At 39.4% G+C, this 19,150-nt stretch overlaps 1 protein-coding gene across 7 annotated transcripts in view; it reads left to right on the top strand.

Moving 5' to 3' along the window:
- The window catches only part of LOC117934569 (phospholipid-transporting ATPase ABCA1-like), a 186,270-nt gene that overhangs the window by 129,645 nt on the left and 37,475 nt on the right, over window positions 1-19,150 (top strand). For all 7 annotated transcript variants that reach the window (XM_034856320.1, XM_034856319.1, XM_034856324.1 and 4 more), the window contains 7 exons: window positions 109-203; window positions 516-621; window positions 5,098-5,172; window positions 7,477-7,646; window positions 12,391-12,568; window positions 13,687-13,802; window positions 15,891-16,035. In XM_034856320.1, the coding sequence (XP_034712211.1) occupies window positions 109-203; window positions 516-621; window positions 5,098-5,172; window positions 7,477-7,646; window positions 12,391-12,568; window positions 13,687-13,802; window positions 15,891-16,035 (885 nt within the window). The remainder of the gene's footprint in view (window positions 1-108; window positions 204-515; window positions 622-5,097; window positions 5,173-7,476; window positions 7,647-12,390; window positions 12,569-13,686; window positions 13,803-15,890; window positions 16,036-19,150) is intronic.

Raw genomic sequence — 19,150 nt, 5'->3', positions numbered from 1 at the left:
CAAAAAATCTGTTTTGCTGGTTTAAGCTCAAGGCCGCTCTAACAACATAACAAATTGCAAACTAAGTTCCAACATCTCAACTCTTTTGTTTAATTCTCTTTTCAACAGAGGGTCCAGAACACAACAGACACATTGTTGGATCTAACTGGACGTAACGTGACGGATTTCTTGGTCAAGACTTTTGAACGCTCTGGTAAAACAAGGTAATGCATGTCAGTGTTGGATATATGTATATGTTTCTCTAGGGATTTTAGAATATGCTTCAGCATTGAAGGGGGAATCAGGGTAGTGCAAGTGACATTTTTTTTAAACAAAGAGCCAAATTACCTCTCGATGATGTTTGTTCATGTCCATATTTCCACTGTATTGTCTGCTTTTCTTGAATGTCTGTATCTCATGTGTCTTAGTCTATATACAGAGTGAAGTTTATGATTACGCTTGTGTATTCATTCTTGATATGACACAGATGCTCTTACCACTTGAACCTCTCTTTACTTTTTTTTCTGCCACTCCAGGTACGGGGGCATCTCTGTTGGAGCGGTCAACTCTCAAGTCCGTCTGACTGAGGCAGCAATCGAAGCTTCTTTCAGGGATCTAAAAAACCTATTCAGTTCATTTCAGGTATGTTAGAAATATTGGCATTTACAAAGTACAAACCTGTTGATACTACTAGAGGTGTGACAAGACTTCTCGTTGAGGTAAAAATGATCTTGCGATACCTGTCACAAGTTTACTTTGATTCATTTTTGTATTTCATTTTTTACTTTCACTTACTTTTCTTTTCTTTTTTTAACATCTTTATTTAGATCACAAATGAATCTTATCACAGTGACAAACTCAGTGTTTGACAATTCAGATTAAGATTCTTTCACAAATACAGTCACAGCTCCTAAACAGAATATTTTCATTTTAACCATATTTAATAAAGTATCCTCTATAGGAAATGATGACCGTAGGATATCGGTCACAACTACAGAGCAGCAGCCAGTAGACGGAGACTGACCTTGCTTTACAGATGAGTCTTACTTGGACTTCTATATTAGCATAAAAGATCCCCCGCCCATTCTCCAAAGTTGACTCTGAATTCACTTTTGCAAAGCGGTAGCAGAGTTACAATTGTAAAAAGCTGCCTGTGAAACCCAGCCTTAGAACCTTAGAGGGTGAAGTGTAACGCTCTCGCTCTCGCTCTCGCTCTCTCTCTCTCTCTCTCTCTCTCTCTCTCTCTCTCCCTCTCTCCCTCTCTCTCTCTCACTTGTGCCCGCCTCACAGACAGCATGCGGTTCAGCGGGGCGCTGACTCGCACAGATCGCTCTCTTTGTGTTTTTATATGAGTCGAAAGCAGAACGCAAAACCTAATTTCAGTTTTAATAATATTAAACAAAGACAAATGCTCTCCCCTCGTCTTCCACTTGCTCCTTCTCCAACGTATCCTTTTTTTCATGTTTTTGGTCTAATGTAAATTCTGATTGTTTGTTTTAATTTTGTGCATTTAATTTGTTTTCTTTTCTTTTGTGACAAAAAGGGTGCATTCTCCGCCAATGCCTGTCCTATTGGGCTCTGAATATGGACATTGCCTCTGTAGATCTTAAATGGAAATAGTCCTGTCTTGTTCTTGTGAACCCAATCTCGTGTCTTGTCTCGTCTTGTGAGCTGAGTGTCTCATCACACCCCTAGATAGTTGAGCTTGTTTACCTGCAACACGGGGAAAAAACACCACCCTCGAATCACCATCTTGAAATGTGGCCTTTTTTAAAGTATGGTCAAATGGCTCATATTGTCCAGAAATTAAAAAATAAATCCATAAAGTTCCATAAATCCCATAAATCAACATTTTAACCAGTTATTTCTCAAACAAGATAATACAACTTTTTAAGTATGAAGGTTTTTTTATGAAATTTTAACTTATATTTTAGTATCTCAGCCATTGTAGTAGCATCTAGGGATGGCAATGTGGGTTAGTACTGTTGTTACGTTGTAAGTCTTTCTCCAGCACTAAATGCTAGAGACTAGTTAGTGACTGAAGAAGTGGCTGCAGTTTGCCAACGACCATGTGAGCTGCTCCTAATTGGAGCTTGGTGTTCTTTGTCCAGTTAGCTTTGTATCTTGGGTACAGGTCATGTTATTCGTATTGGACTTTTGGATCCCGCTGTATATTTGAACGATTGAGAAAGAAGAATAAAGGCAAAGGAGAGTGGAGGTTTGGTTTTTTCAAATCCATTCTGTTGAGTGTCCATGGCAACAAGCAATGATTGTCTGTGCATTGCTTTGAATAAATCGAGGAATCTGGGTCTTCACTGCATGAGAACACACACATTCACACACAATCCTGCAAACCTTTTTCCTGTCACATTTACTTAACTAAACTGACTTCCACTCCCTGAATTTAATTCATATATATATATATATATATATATATATATATATATATATATATATATACACACACACACACACACACACACACACACACACACATATATACACATACACACACACATGCACTTGAACTGTGTACCAACTCACTTGTTCCCTTCTTTCTCTCTCAGCCTCTGTCTTGCATACTCACAGTCTCTCATTAACATTTCAGATTTTTGGATGTTCAAACTACTTTGAGATCAGCACATTGCTTTGCCCTGAGGCATCTCCGGTCTCAGCCCTACCCAGACTCCCTTCTCTGTCTCCCGGATCTCAACGCTAATGTGACTTTAATACGTGCAGCAGCGATGATGTAACCCTAATGGCCGGGCATTAGCCATCCCAGCTCTGCATTCCGTGTTATTAAAGTACTACGCTGTCCTTGGGAAATGTCTGGCTCTCTTCTGCTCGGCAGGCATTGTGATACGAGATGCTATCGGGAAGTAACAAGTTTTGGCACTCTAAGCCACCTGTCCATGCTGGAAAGTGGGTTCTGAAATTTCAGTTTAATTGCATTTCCTGTGTCTAGCAGGTAGAAATAGGGTTTGGTATCAGACATGGTGATGCGACTGATGAGAACAAAAAAGCCTGTGTGCTGGGAATTGTATAATTAAGCCAAACAGTGTCACAGTGTTTTGTAGATGGTATTGATGTCACTACCTTCCCTGAAGAAATGTTTTGTTAACTTCTCAAACATTTTTTTTTTTTTTCGTCATTTATATTATTCACAGAAATCAGGCCTTAATTTAACAAACCGGGAACTACATCCTGGCAAGTTGTCAATACACACACATTGCGGACACATAGCAGCACACTGTCCCACACAGACCATATGACCACTCTGTCACACGGAGCACTTGACCACTGAACTGTGCAGGCCTCTTTGGATACAAGCCAAGAAAGTCAGCACACACTAAAGTGGCTTTATTGCCGCATCGTTAGCTGTGGCACGGGCCGGTCCACTGGCCAAAGCCGGGCTTGTCATTGTCCTGGAGTGGGGAGGAGTTTGTCAAGGATTAGACCCAGGCAGCTGCTGGCCCACTTGTCATCTGGTTTAAGCCACCACTAATCCTCAGCAAGACCGCCTAATGGTGCTGTCCGTTGCTGCTTGGCACAATGTAAACCTGAGCAAAGTAAAACATACAAAATATTTTGAAGTTTTTCTGCTTTCGCTGGAGGAAGCATTTCAAACAAGAGTGAGGGTCTTCTTCTGTGCCCGGTGCATGAATAGGTAATGCCTTGTAACAGAGGAGATGTTATTTATAATAATAATAATAATAATAATAATACATTTATTTATAGAGCGCTTTCCATCAAAGTGCATTACAGCCAGAATACACTTTCAATACAAACAGTACAAAAAATTAAAATCAAGACAGTCAAAAGTAAATAACACTATACAAATACATGAAGGATAAATGAGTATTTAGGACTCATACGCAGCAGTGAATAAGTAAGTCTCAAGCTTCGATTTAAAGACTCCAGTTGAACATGCCAGTCTATTTAACACGAATACTCCTGTCATCATTGATGGGGGTGTTTTTGTTATCTCACGCGGTGATATGAAAACAGATGAAGAGTTCATGCTGCGTTACTGAAACATGTAAACATTTTGTAACATGGATTATTAGATGGATTTATGGTAGGGAAAAAATGTTCTGAATTCATTCTTAAAACCTTTCAAAATGTTTGAGATTGTCAACATGTGGTGTTGGATTGTCTGAGTGAAGGATTGTGGGAAAGGAAAAGTGAGAACTCCTTAGTCACTTGTCCTTGGGTAACTGTCTTGGGGTTTGAGATATCATTTGTGTCTATTCCTTTCCTCTATATCTCACAAGTACTTGCACCTGAGCACACTCCTGCATTCTTACAATGTCTTTCTTGATTTTTCACCTCTTATTTTGTCTAGCCCCCACCTCCCTCACCAGTTGTCACCTGCACTTTTCCTCCACCGACCTCTCTTCACTCCATGCCACATCCACTCTCCCCCCTTTTTCCCTCCTATCCTCTGCAATAGCCCTATGAAGGCAGGGTCCAACAGGAGGTCTATTTGCATTTATATCACACATGTAATGTGCTCAGTGCTCTTATGGTCAGGCTGAACACCATGGTATCAACATGACACTTTGGGAATCGCGTGCCTGTCATCTCAAGCTCTCATTTCAAGGCTCATTTCACATGAAACATGAGTGGAGTAGAGCATATTTTTTATGCAACTTGTCCATTCTACCATCTCTCTGCCATTGGCATCTCTTCACCACCTAGAATACACTTTGTGCTCTGTGGAAAACACTGTTTTGCTGTTATATTGTACATGAACACTTGCAGACTTAGAATCCAGCCGTAGTAGCAGTAAATCTGATTGGTACATTAGGTAGTGAGGCAATTGCTGTTACTTTTGAACCTTTGTTTCGTGTTTTCTCCTCAAGATTTTAATTAATTCACCCTATTTAATAAAAACAAAAATGTTAAAAGAGGAAAGAACTCTCAAGCAGCCAAAATAACGGGGGACACATTGTTTTCCAAGACTGTGGGAAATAAGTGTCTCAGCTCCCCGGAAGTCTAAATTCTTGTCTCCCTCTGCCTTATGCTTTGCATTTCAAAGAGCAATGGTGGTTTTCCAAGTGTATCCAATTAAGTCTCCAACTCAATTTTTGTTCTTGTTTTCTTCATCGTCATTAGGATAATCTGACTGATCGGATCTTCCAGAATGCAGAGACACTGCTAAAGAAGCTGGGAACCAGGGACAACGTAAAGGTATTTTATTAATTGCTGTGTGCCGTTTTGCTCTACTGTACAATTTGATCCAATGAGATAAAAGTTTAATGATCTCAGAGGTAAAATTTTGCAGGTGCAGTTTAGATTTTTGGGAAGCAATGCTGGTGATCAAGAGAAACGGATATGGGCAGAGACAGTGAGGGGCAAACCCACCTCAAACTGGTCTACTCACCAATTTACCTAATTATAATTATGATGCCTATATGGTTAATTCCCACAAAAGCCAGGAGGAGAGGTTAATATTGACACCATGGATTATGAGTAGATTGCTTTAAAGTTTGGGTATTGCATGATGGTTCAGTATGTTAATGCAAATACTACTAACTGTACCTTTTGTAGGTTTGCAAAAGGGTGTTCAGTGACTTCAAATGCAGTATCAAGCTTACTATATAAGTCATGTTGAGTACATTAGTGGTAGAAGAAGTACAGCGATCCTTTACGGTACTTAAGTAAAAGCAACATTAAAATAATCTAAATATATTCCATTACAAGTAGAAGTCCTGTGTTCAAATTCCTACTTTAGTAAAAATACAGAAAGAAAATTCAGCAAAACATGAAAAAAAGTAATTGTTCTTCAGAAAAATTACTTATTTTTATAAAACCTTTTATCTGAGTTAATATATTTAGAGATAGATAGATTTGCTCCTCCCAAAACAAGTTGACGTTAAAAATAGTTTCCAAAGTGGAAATGCAAATGTTGGTTTTCCATCATATCTCTTCATTTTTTGCTCCCTCTACACTACCCCCTTATTCATTTAGCAGCAAGCCTTGTGCTCTTTATTCTTTACCTATCTTGAATACATCCAATGATGTTTGAGCTGAATTACATTAAAACTCAAAATAGGGGAAACTACGGGCTGAAGAAAATATAAGAGGGAAAATGATATCAATTTTGGTCGATCTGTCTATCTGAGAACAGAAAGAGACAAGTGTGTGTGTGTATTCACATCTGTCTGTGTACTCGAGTTTCTCCATATCCTTCTCGTTGACGCAGTGTTGTGTTAGCCTGACACTCAAACGCCATCCACTCTTAATTAGCGCTGCACTATCAGCGGGGAGTCCTCTCTCACTCCCACTCTTTCATCCATTCTTTTTCTTCTACACCCAGCAGCCACAGACTCAGAGTCTCTTTCATTAAAAGGAAAGTGTGCAAGAATGTTTTTACCCTGTCTTTGCAGCTAGCATGCTACGCCACATGGGGATTTGGTATTCATTGCAGGCCTTCTGTTAAATGAAAAAGCAATGTTGGTTAGCTCTATTGCTTATTCTTATAGATCAGTACGTTGCCCCCACAAAATGTTTGAGCAATTATTTTACCACTCAATCTTCAGAGCGCCTATTGTGCCCTAGGTGGACAAAAATTGATTGTATCTTTCACTCTAATCATCACAAGACCAAGACATGCACACACAAAAATACAGAATAAAAAATAAATAGGACCCTGCACAGTAGGCCAACACCAGTCCCTGTCCTCTTGGTGTCTCGACTATCGGTGGGTGGTGCAGCCCAGGACGGTTAAAAAAAAATTACAAACAAGTCAGTTTTTTTTCTTCAATCCCAAAATAGATAGGTGGTGTAGCCATACCGTACTACAGCACTGACACAGTGCTCTAGAGATAGGTATGGCAATGCAAGACTAGCAGCACTTACAGTAACGCTGTACTGGGATGTACATTTCACTGTACTGTACTGTAATGAAGTAACCCTTGGTCCGTCTTCACATGACAACAGCATTTCATCACTGCCCATGCTTTCTCTATTTCTGTAGAAAAACCAAGGGTTTACCAAGTTATTTTTTTTTTTTTTTTTTTTTTTACTTTTTGGTGGGCATATTGGTGGTACACAGCTCTTAATAGCCCTCCACAACCTCTGTTTGTAACAACTCAGCTGTTAGTAACAACTCAGCTGTTAGAACTGGTGTAGACATTCTGTCCAATCCTTCTTTTTTTACCAATCTGTGCTTCTTTTCCTGTGATTTAGATGTGAACAAAGCCAAAATAAAGCCTAAATAAAAAAACTGAGTAGAACTTGAGTTGAAGTATTTGGTAAAACTAAGTAGTTCAAGTCCAACTGTCTTGGTAACCTTAAGAAAAAAGAAATTCATTTCAGAATGTATCTTTTTGAAAAGAGTTGTCTTTCATGACCTGTATGTTAAATCTGTCTCCATTATTTGCCCACAGCCAACTGAAACAGTGCCAGATGTAGTTGCTGGGTGACATCTGAAGCCAATGCAAAGCCCCTACAGGCCTTTCCTAGTGTTGATGCTTTTCTCAACCTTTACAGGTGTGGTTCTACAACCAGGCGTGGCACGGCATAGTGTCCTTCCTCAGTGTGGCCAACAACGCCATCTTGAGAGGAAATCTGCCAGCAGGACAGGACCCCCGCCAGTATGGCATCACCGTGTCCAATCACCCCCTCAACCTCACCAAGGAGCAGCTCACCTCTATAGCCATGTGAGTCGTCAGACCGAAAAGAAGGGGTTAAAGGGAAGATGCTGCTGTGCTTTAGCTCTGTGGAGCAATGGAGTAACTTGAAAATTCCTTGCTGTTTGTCATTCTTATATCCCACTAGTGGTCCAGGTCAGAGAAAACAGGGTAACAACGCAGACTTTAAATCTCAAATATAGTGTTATTTATAAATGTAAGTTAGTAAGCGTAAAATGCTGACTACATCCAGTATTTTGTTTGACACATGCACGTTTGAAAACAAAAAATAGTGTTTACAGTGTATGCTGCAATTATTTCATAATACTGCATCTCCACTTTCCTCCTCCTCTGCTTTATGGAATACTACATTATATATTTAGCTTGTTTGCTGACTTTCTGACCATGCATCACTTATTTTGACTGGGGAACTGAGAGAATTAAAGCAGAGTGAGAGGGACAGAGCAACGGAGTGGGAGAAAGAAACGCAGAGACAGCAAAGACAAAGGGAGGACAGATGAGTAAGAGACAATACAATGGAATGCGTAAGATAGGTTGATAGATGAGGGATTTGTATGAGTATGCAGAGATTCATAGACCCATGGGAGCCCCTTGTGAGGATATACGATTTTTTATCTCATGCTTTATCCCAGGGCTAGCAGGAGAGCAGCTCCCCTTGAGAGTCAAAGATTAATCACAAGCTAAGTCATAACATATGGATCTAACTGCTCTGTATGTAATGTGTACTGTTTTTGTGTTTGGTTATGAACAGTTATTTTGAGCTTGTGTGTATTCCTCAATGGTATCTGTTGTTGATGGCATGCGTTTAGTTGGTTCTTAGGTTTTGATAAACTGGTATCAACACTTTAAAGAAGTTGAAATACATCCCACTGCAGCAAACTGGGTTACAGCACCATAACCACAACTCCTGACATTAAGAAAGGCAATACAGTGGCTGCTAGAAATCCTCACATTGTAGCAGTTTAGTTCCATACTCCAGTTGCTCCGATCCTCAGTCAGGTATTTATGAGGTGGCCAGGCGCTGAAGACAGCCCTGAGTTAGAGAGGGAGACCGTGCCAGGGTTAGGAGATAATTATGATGGCCTTCCTATGGTAGATTCAGGATGAGCCTCTTGTTTGACGACATTCATTTATGAACTATGATTTCCAGATTAGCTTGCACTTCTTCACTGTTGAATAAGTGTGCAGGTTGGAGACATTCATCGGGGGGGGAGGGCGACAGAGACCTCTTAAGGAGATGGAATATGGTTGCTAAAAGGTGCTGTAATCAAAACACTGACAAAAGGGGGCTGGGATATCCTTCACACAGACCGTTCCTCAATTTGTAAGATACCAACGCACGCGCCGGCCAGAATGGTTATCAAAACAAAGAAGCTCAGAATACAACCCACAGATGGAGTGTGACTTCATTCTCTGCTCAGGGCGCCATTACACAGAACCTATAAAGCGCCACAGTATTTTTCATATGAACAATAAAATCAAATGTGTAACATGAAAAATGTTAAACCCATAAAGAATTGTCACCCAACTCTGCCGTTCCTCTCGCCTTTTAGCTTATTGTTTTGGTTTAAGACCCGCAAATGTTTTTTCAGTAGTAGTATCAGTCAGCTTTTTCTGTTGAGAAAAACCTCTGATAAAACCCCTCTATGCAACATGTCCAGGTCCTACAGACAAAATTAATGACTAGCTAGTGAATAAAGTCAAACATCTAGCTGCTAAACGCCCAGATTTTTTTAACAGACGTTTGTGAGGAATCCTATGAATCTCTGCAGCTGCTAGATGTGTGATTAGGAAAATGCTTGCTAACAAGTTTGCCATAACAATGATATAAAGTGATACACAATGCTGTTTTTTCACTTGTTCTGCTTGCCTCAGGTGACCAAAAAAACTCCAGTGCAATTTTAAGTAGTGTGCATAATTCAGTAATTGTTTGAAGGGGATGATTTACTTGCCAACGGCCCAAGTAAAGTCCCTGAGTTACAGATAGCAAAGGAAACCGCTGACTTCCAGCAATAAGAAAAAAGTCTCTCTCTGCCCTGCAGGAATTAAAAATCTGAAAGATTAAGGGAAAATATGCCTTAAAGATGAATTTATATTTCTGAATTGATACTTCCTTCATGTCGTGGAGAGCCACCTGCCGTTCTATGAATGATAACTCATCACCAATGACGTATTTCCTCACCAGATTTTGGACACCAAAATTGCACTGCACAATCTAATTTGAAGTGACACTCCCCTCTAGTGCTCTTCACTACTAATTTAAATGCAAGTGATGTCATGAGCCACAAAATTGTGAAAGTATGCTGATGAAAAGAAAGGTGATTCATGCACCCATCAAAATTACCCCTTCACTCCTGCGTCGTCTCTGTGCTTCATCTGCATTGAAAAGAGGGCCTACCAATTTTCTCTATCATCTTCAGAAATGTCAGACTTCAGCCCCATTTCATTATTGAGATATATGTATATTTTGTTAATTGCTCAGGGATATCAATTTGGCAACTTAGGAAAAACGTCTGCTCTTCCACCCTGTTGAATGTGATGTGTAATTTGGTTACAATCTGCAAATTGATATTGTTTCCGACTTGTGCACGCTATCTGTTAAAAATATCCCATTTAAAAGACATATACGGTTGAGCTATTAAATAAATTGCAACAAGCTTCTATCGTAATTGAAAGGGTTCTCTACTGTATCTACATAATACAAATGACAACCCGAATGTTGTGCCAGGAGCTTCAGATTCGATAATTATCTTCTGCTTTCGGCCCCCCTACACTTCAACATTTAAGGCTGTGCCCTGCAGCCCTTGTCATTAAAAAAACTTAAAGGAAAGCAATACATCCTGTAAAGCTGTACTCCCACTGCTCAGCTTTCTTGCTCTTCCATTATTAGGTAATTAGCAGATTGCTTGTCCTCTTCTTCACAGCAATTAGCCAGCTTCAAGCATTCAGGGTTAGATCATTCACAGCTTTGTCCCCTACATTATCTTTCCACCCAACAGAGCACACAGCCCTTTAAAACCTGTTGAAATGTAAGCTGGCCCCCACTGTGGTAAATTATTTTATATTAATGTGTTATAATTGCATGTGGTTGGCGATGATAAATACAGCCTTGTAGCCATGCAGGGTAACTTATTTAATATGCTAATTACACAGCAGGAAGTCATGTGAGAGATTAACACGGGCTGAGGGTGAGGATGACGGCGGGGGTTAAAAGAATACACTGCAGTTTTATCCAATGCTAATTGAGCAGACACAGCGGAGGACATTTTCAATGATAGGATGGCATAAAATGAAGATGTACGAGAGTGAAACAAAGGTCAGCATCTCGGAGGAGAAAACGCCAATTTGTTTCTAACTTAAATGAAGGAGACTTCTAGATGAGAAATCTGGTCAAGATTTTAAAATCTGGTCCTGTAATTCTTCACTACCTGTTGACTGTTAGTTAAAACAGATTAGTTCTTATAGTTGTAACAAAATGTGTTTAAATGCTTCTTTACATTGCAAAAGAATACATGTAGTGTGTTTGTGGCAGCACAGGAAATGAGCCAAATGCCTCAGAACACGTGTCAAACTCATAGTCCGCGGGCCCGTCACAAGTTTTTAACCGGCTCGCATATCAATTTAGGTTCACAATAAATGTTGACCCGCCTAGTTGTGCATCAAACCAAAAAAAGACGTGAAACTGAGACATGTTGTTAGGAGTTGGCTGTGTGGTAGCCTGCTTTAAAAAAATTTAAAATACAATTTGCATGATTTGGTAGACTTTATGATGGCTAAGTAACTTTGTTGCTGACGTTTGTAGGGCTTTATGTTGACAAAATGTCGGGGAAAGCGACAAATAAAAAAAATTAAATACCAAAACGTTGGAGAAAGCCACAACAAAGTTGTAAAAAGCAACAGAAATTTAGAAAATGCAACTAAATATACAAAGAAGTTCTTAAAAAAAAAAAAGCAACATCCAGCAATTCAGTCAAAGATATTTGACTTTTTCATTAAAATAAAAGCATGTCAATAAACCATAGGTGTCTGGCCCCCGATGTGATTGTTGTTTTCTAGTTTGGCCCTTAGTGAAACATAGTTTGACACCCTTGACTTAGAATCTCTTCACATTTACTGTATTTAGTCAACACTTTTTCCACAGGGCATTGTTGAGTCTGCCATCTCCAAAGTTTTCTGTTGTTCTCATGGACGCCTGTGTGATGATTATTAATACCGTTTGGAATTGTAAATATTGGCTAAGGAGGTACATGTGAATGCTGTGGTATACTGTACATTGATAACTAGTGTCCTCTGAAAGTGAGGTGACCCAGTATTACATTCAAATGCAGTGAATATCACACTCCAGCTTTAATCAATTTCATTTGAAGCATTAGACCATTTAATTTAGATTTCAGTTGAGTTCTGTGTTTCATAAAGATATCTCATGTATCAATTAAAGTTCACAGTTTGATCCAACAGTACCCTGAGGTAAGAGTGTACATTTAGCATATGTAAACGTTGTGGAAACAGTAAGATAATCCAAATTACCTTTTTAGTTTTGTATTTCCTTCTTTGTGGCAATGTTTTGTTCAAATATTATCAATACAAATATTTTTAAACCCCAAATGCATTATCTACTTCTGAGTGTTAAACATTTTGAACAAAGTTTCATGGACAAAGCCTCCTCTCCGCTCCTATTTTCACATAATGTCCTGTTACACACTAATAGCTCCACCAGTCAACTTCCTGTTTGCTGTGCTCCATTCAATCACAGGGCAGCAACCTCCACCGACTTGGTGGTGTCCATCTGCGTTATCTTTGCCATGTCCTTCATCCCTGCCAGTTTTGTCCTCTTCCTCATCCAAGAGAGGGTAAACAAAGCCAAGCATCTGCAATTTGTCAGTGGAGTTAACCCAGCTGTCTACTGGTTGGCCAATTTTGCCTGGGACATGGTAAGTACCGACTGCATCTCCTCTTAATTGATCATAACTTGTTGAGGTGTAATTTAGCAATACTATTTATTTGCATGGTGATAAAAATGTAGGTAAAAACTATAAGACAAGTGTTATAATGTGACTCATCCAACTCAACTTTCAGTGCCAAAGGCCTCATTTTACCATGGTTTGATGATCTTCTCCTTTGCTATTCTGAAGATTTTTTTCCCACCTAACACTGGATGTACAAAAAAAAACAATAAAAAAAAAAACATCCACTGTAATTGATAATGTTGCTTTGACACTGCTGTCTTCTGGGAAAATGCTTCACCGGAGCGACAGTTATTTTCTGAGGCGTAATTATTGACACAGGCTGCCCCCCCTTGTTACCCTCAACAGGCTTACCTGCAGTTTCCCTGAGGCAGAATGGAAGTAAACATTTTATCGGGAAGCTTTTGTAAAGACAAGGAATCAGGACGCTCGTTATTATGGTGCTGTCTGAGTGGAAGACAAATGTACCTAAGGAGCCTCTCTAATGATTCTAGCCTGAAGCTCTCTGCATTAGTATACATGCTCTATCAACAGTGGAAATTAAAATGAATCCAAAACCTTAATATTTCAGTGTCAACTTTTTTTTCTGTGAACTGTAAATATCATTGTATTTTGATATAGTATATTTACTTGATCTATAGTATATCTTTTATTCACCCATTGGGGAAACAGTGGATTGGTTTTTAAAGAGTTCCTCAGCCAAAGGAGATATTACACCTACAAGTAAAGGTTTTTCCAGCCTTCTTTTGATATTGCCTGGATTTAAACAAATATTAAATAATTATTGCTCAATTCAATGTATCATTGAGCAACCACTTGCCTCAAACACAAGAAGCTCAGATGTATCTGTTATTCACCAAATTAATTTGAACATTAAAGGGGCTGATCTGAGTGCTAATTATGTCACAGATTTCATTATTTTAAGTCCTTTCAGTCTGAAAAGAAAGACAAAATTAAAAGAAAGCAATCTCTTTGTCGTTACTCATGCCTTAAAATATTAATTTCTTAATCCTACACTGACCATTTACTTTTAATGGAGATAGCTGCTTATTTTTGTCTTTGCATGTTTTGTTTTTTTCTGACAGTGTAACTACATCATCCCATGCTTGATTGTGATTGTGATCTTCCTCTGCTTTCAACAAAAAGCCTATGTTTCACCTCCTAACCTGCCTGCTTTGATTCTGCTGCTGATTTTGTATGGGTAAGTAAATGCAAAATTCATTACTTCCAATAGCACCTTAAATATCTTTTTAAAGGTCCCATGGCATGAAAATGTCACTTAATGAGGTTTTTTAATATACGTTCCCCCGGCCTGCCTATGGTCCCCCAGTAGCTAGAAATGGTGATAGGTGTAAACCGAGTCTTGGTATCCTGCTCTGCCTTTGACAAAATAGGCTTGTTCGAGATGAACTGCGCCTCGCCTGTAAAGTAGACGAGAGCACGCAGCAGCAGCAGCGGGCGAGGACAAAAAGCTGCGGTGAAGTCGGACAGTTTTCAGACGATTCCAGCCGCCTTCGGACCGAGCAGGAAGTGACAGAAACACTGTGGTGCAATTCCGATTTAATAAAATATAATCAGACCTACATATCAGCTGGTACTCTCTGTCTAATTGTTTTAATTATAACAGAGTAGCTCTCAAAATGTTCTACATGCAATTTGTTGCTGATTTTAATTAACAGACTGGAGATGATCTGTGATCTGAACGGATTTACTCTCTGACTTCTTAACGTCACTATCAGCCACACAACTTGTGTTCTGTACAGAATAAGCCTTTAAATTGCACAAATAGCAATTACAATCCCTCCGATTCAAAAAAAATAAGTTTAAGATGTCAGAGCAAGTCGGGATCAAGTCGGACACAAATCTAACCGGCATGCAACGGGCACCGATCGCCGGTGATCGATTCTGCACAGACCTGGCTCATCTTGAACAAGCAGGTCACCTCCCCTTTCTCTGCTTTACCCGCCCAGAAAATTTGGCCCACCCATGAGAGCGAGACATCAGGGCTTTCAAACAAGCAAATTGGCAGTTGGTCAAGGCCACACCCCCAACCTAGTGGCTGTAATTCTGCACAAAGGCAACATTTTGGGAAAGAGACTTCAGATCCAGTATTAGGGGACACTTACAGTCTATGTAAAAGCATCCAAAGAGCACCATGTCATGGGACCTTTAAAAAATATAATTTTCAGTCACTTTAGGAATTATAGCAGGTTCCTATTCTTTGGTTTTAGTTGTTGGGTTACCCTTTTTTGACACTTGGATCATTAATTGTTCCTTACTAGATACTATTTAGATTGTCCTTTTCTCCACACTGTTCAATATCCTCACATATTCTGTATAATTTATTCTGCATTTGCTAATTTTAGCACTTCATATAGGCTACAGTCCGACCACACTATATAGTACTATATTTAATGTTAAATGTAAATGCAGATAGGTAGAAATGATCATACTTTACCAGACATAAGCTGTAACATAAGCTCTAAGTTGATAAAATTATATTTTCATGGTTCATCATTTATACTTTGAAGATATTGGCCACCTTTCATAAAATGTATGGGTACTGCTACCATGCACTATTCCAAGCAAAATGCACAGCACATTCATTCAAGCTGATTCATTTTAAATAGGTAGCGTGCCATGGTGGTGATCAGAGTATGAGTGCAATGTACTGGCTGTTTGCATCCTTATCTGGAATTAAGTTAATGAGGTGTTAAAAGTATAACACTCAACAGGATCAGCCATATGATGAAGTATATAGTTATTGCTATAGGTCGCACAATGTCAAAAAAGTAAAAGTAAAAACAAAAACTATTATTTTCCTGCATGCCCAATGGTTATACTGAACTAATACATCAAATGTTATTTGATGTTGTTTTACTACTTAAGTGACACTTAGAGCAGGACCTTGCTTCTTCTACCTCTAATGCGGAACTTGAACTACTGCAGGCCAAAGCGTAGGTGGTATTTATTGCTCAGCAGTGTGTTATGGGTCACTTACTGAACATGCAAATTATCAGAAGAGTCTGGTTGGTGATGCCATGAAACAGTACAACTCACTTGGTAATCTGCACTTATGAATTGAAAACGGCATTCATTCTCCTAACATTAAATTGGCCACAGCTTTCACGTAAACCCTGATGTTGAGTGTAATGACTGATGTTTTTCTAAGTACTTATGTTTTATTTAAACTTTGTCTATTTCAATGGTAGTACTTGATGTTGTCAGGGGATCCTTATTTGCCCACCCGCTCAGTTCATGTGACAGTGTCTTGTTTTGTTTTGTTTAGGTGGTCCATCACCCCCATGATGTACCCTGCCTCCTTTTTCTTCAGCGTGCCCAGCACCGCTTATGTGGTGCTGACCTGCATCAACCTCTTCATTGGTATTAACGGCAGCATAGCCACCTTTGTTATGGAGCTCATTAATGATGATGTAAGTAGCAGCCCCACACACACACACACACACACACACACACACACACACTGTACATGTATTCTGAAATGGACAAGAAAAACATATGACTCACATACATAAATGTACAATTCTAACACAATGGAGGACGCACAAAGCCATTCACGCTCCCATAGAGTGACTTCATTAAAAATACATTTGGAAGCTATAGCAGTGGATGGCTAATTACCTTGAATCCTTGATAAACCCTCTGTGTTTTCAAAGCCAAGGCTTCCTTGCGCATGTGGGTAGAGTGTGCACCCACCTGGTATATCATTTTTTAATGTATTTTCTTTATCCTCTCAAGAATTTTTCAAAGGCGCTATTTTCACTATTGTCTTTTAATGTTTAATCGATTGGTAAGAATTGGGTATTCAGAGAACTTTCCTCATCCATCTTTCAGCATGTGTTCATTTTTACTGCAAGCTGCTACAGACTCAGTAGAATTATAAGACAAAGACACTGAAAAAGACCTGCATAAGAAATGGAGATAGAAGGATATCGACTGTCAGTTATTTCACTTTTGTTTAGAATTTAAATTGTTTCATTTAAAAAAAGAAAATAAAAAGAGAGAAATTGGCCTTTTCTGACTGTACAATTTGTGTCGCAGCCAGAGCTCTCAACATAACCTTGGTGTCTTAGAGTTGGTTGTGATTAAGAAAAGTATCTACTTTACTTGTCTTGGTGTCTTTTTTATTTGTTCTCTGAACTAAACGTGTCTAATTTCATTTATAGACTTAATTGTTATTTGCATGATTAGCATTAATCACCTACTTTTGGATTTGTTTTTCTCATATTTTTAGCCTCGTGCCGATCAGTCATTCCCATCTCGACAGACGCAATGTCCTTTCACTCTATGACAAGTTACTCATCCATCTGATGCTTTGTCAGAATGTCTCCCACAACTCTGAGCCGACACTTCAGACGGAGCGTAATGTTGTCTGAAAGACTTTGCCTCTGCGCACTCCGTCCTCTCCGACACGCCTGCCTCTGACTTGATGTTTCCTCTGGCGCCGCTCGGCTATGGCATGGGATGTTTCCGGTCTCCTAACGAGGCTGCCTCATTTGCATTGTGATTCCATTATTCCATTATTATTAGTTTGTGTTTCTCGGCTGGCAAGTCTACTCTCAAATAATGTCATTGTTGCCATTTAGTTGTCTCTAGATACAGTGTTAGAGCTGAATGTTACTCATAAAGAGTGCCATTGGTAAAAATTTAATGAATAGCATGGTACCCACTGGCAGTGTAAAGGGCCAGATTTATTGAGCTCTTCTCTTTTCCAAGGCATTAGGGAGAGAGATAGTGTTTCTCTGAGACTTGACAGGCTAAGAGGTTCATGGTAATTCTGCTAATCTGACTTGATTTAAAAGCTGATAAGAGAACCTGATGGGTCGACATCAATCAACAAATGTTACAACTCTCGAGGTTTCCATGTGTCCCCGGTTCAGAGCAGATATCTCTAGGGAACAGACTTTTCACAGAATAGCTAGCGTAGATACAGCAGTGCCCCAGTTAGGCAGAAAGGGTCCATCTCACACATGACAGCTCAATCCAGTCTTCCCCTATTGCGACGTCTACCGTTTCAAAGCTTTGTCTCATCATTTGTAGACTCCTCAGCGGTGGCATTACTTAAACAAAGGCGCACAAAAGTAAAGCTACAGGCTTCAATCTGTTCTCTGTTTTCAAGCACGGGGTGGACCTAGATCCCTTTTGGGCATAGCACTATTTTTCCAAGAGAGGAAGCAGAGCTGCAATGTTACAGACTCGGTGCCCCAGTTTTGTCTTGAGACCAATGGGAGATTTTCTCCCCCTCAGGACTGTCCAGCTCCCTGTGGATTGCATCAATCCCAGCCTGCCTTGTATGCTCGAAGCAGTGTCTGAGTCAATCCTCCACCACGTGCCACTCAGAGATAACCACAGGCACAGATAGATTTTTCAGGATAAACATAGTGTGGCCAGGGACTACCTACCTCATGTAGTGTAATTGGAGTGCTCTGTGTGAAGTCCAGCATCCTTTATTGGCAGGGTGTTTAAGACAGGACACTAAATAATGACATGAGACTTCCCCAGTTGATTACTTATAATACTATAAGACAATTATTTTTTGTATTACAAGTGTATTAGTATAAAAGTTCATGTTTAAATATGAGGTATCTAATACATTATGCACTCATTTGAAATGCATACATTCCTAGAACCGAAATATGAACATTGGATAAAGCCAGGTTCATAAATCAGAAAATATTATCAACAGCCATAGAAAAATCAATTTTCCCCATATTTTTTGGGAATAAAATGTTCTATAGATCTAGTTATAAATTATATATGAACCTAACCCTCTGTACAAACCCTCAAAATACAGATAAAATGGAAGAAGACACAATATGGAAGCCAAAACGGTCAAAAATCCCGTAATTTGCCAGTGCATTCAAAAAACCGTGGTTAGCCTTAAAGGTCTCATGGCATAAAAATGTCAGTATATGAGATTTTTTAACATTATTATGAGTTCCCCCAGCCTGCCTATGGTCCCCCAGTGGCTAGAAATTGTGATAGGTGTAAACCAAGCCCTGGGTACCCTGCTTTGACGTTGAGAATAGGAAAGCTCAGTTGGGCCGATCTGAAATCTTGCCCCTCATGAGGTCATAAGAAGCAAGGTCACCTTCCCTTTCTCTCCCCCCCCACCCCCCCATTTCAGGAAAGAGCCTTCAGATACAGTCTTAGGGCAACACTAAGGTCTATATAATTCACCATGGCATGGGACCTTTAAAATGGCTATTAAAGACACATACTGTACATACAGTACATACATACAGTACATACATACAGTACATACATACATACATACATACATACATACATACAAACATACAGTACAAACATAAATACATACAGTACATACAGTACATACATACACAGTACACACATAAATGCAATAAGGCAAGGCAGCTTTATTTGTACAGCACATTTCAGCAACAGGGTAATTCAAAGTGCTTTACGCAAAAACGGTACAAAAAACATTACATACATACAGTGGGTACGGAAAGTATTCAGACCCCTTTAAATTTTTCACTCTTTGTTTCATTGCAGCCATTTTCC

Source organism: Etheostoma cragini, chromosome 19 (assembly GCF_013103735.1).
Source record: "Etheostoma cragini isolate CJK2018 chromosome 19, CSU_Ecrag_1.0, whole genome shotgun sequence".
NCBI lineage: Eukaryota > Metazoa > Chordata > Actinopteri > Perciformes > Percidae > Etheostoma > Etheostoma cragini.
Note: the sequence above shows the minus strand (reverse complement) of the source record. Positions and strands in the feature narration are given on the sequence as shown.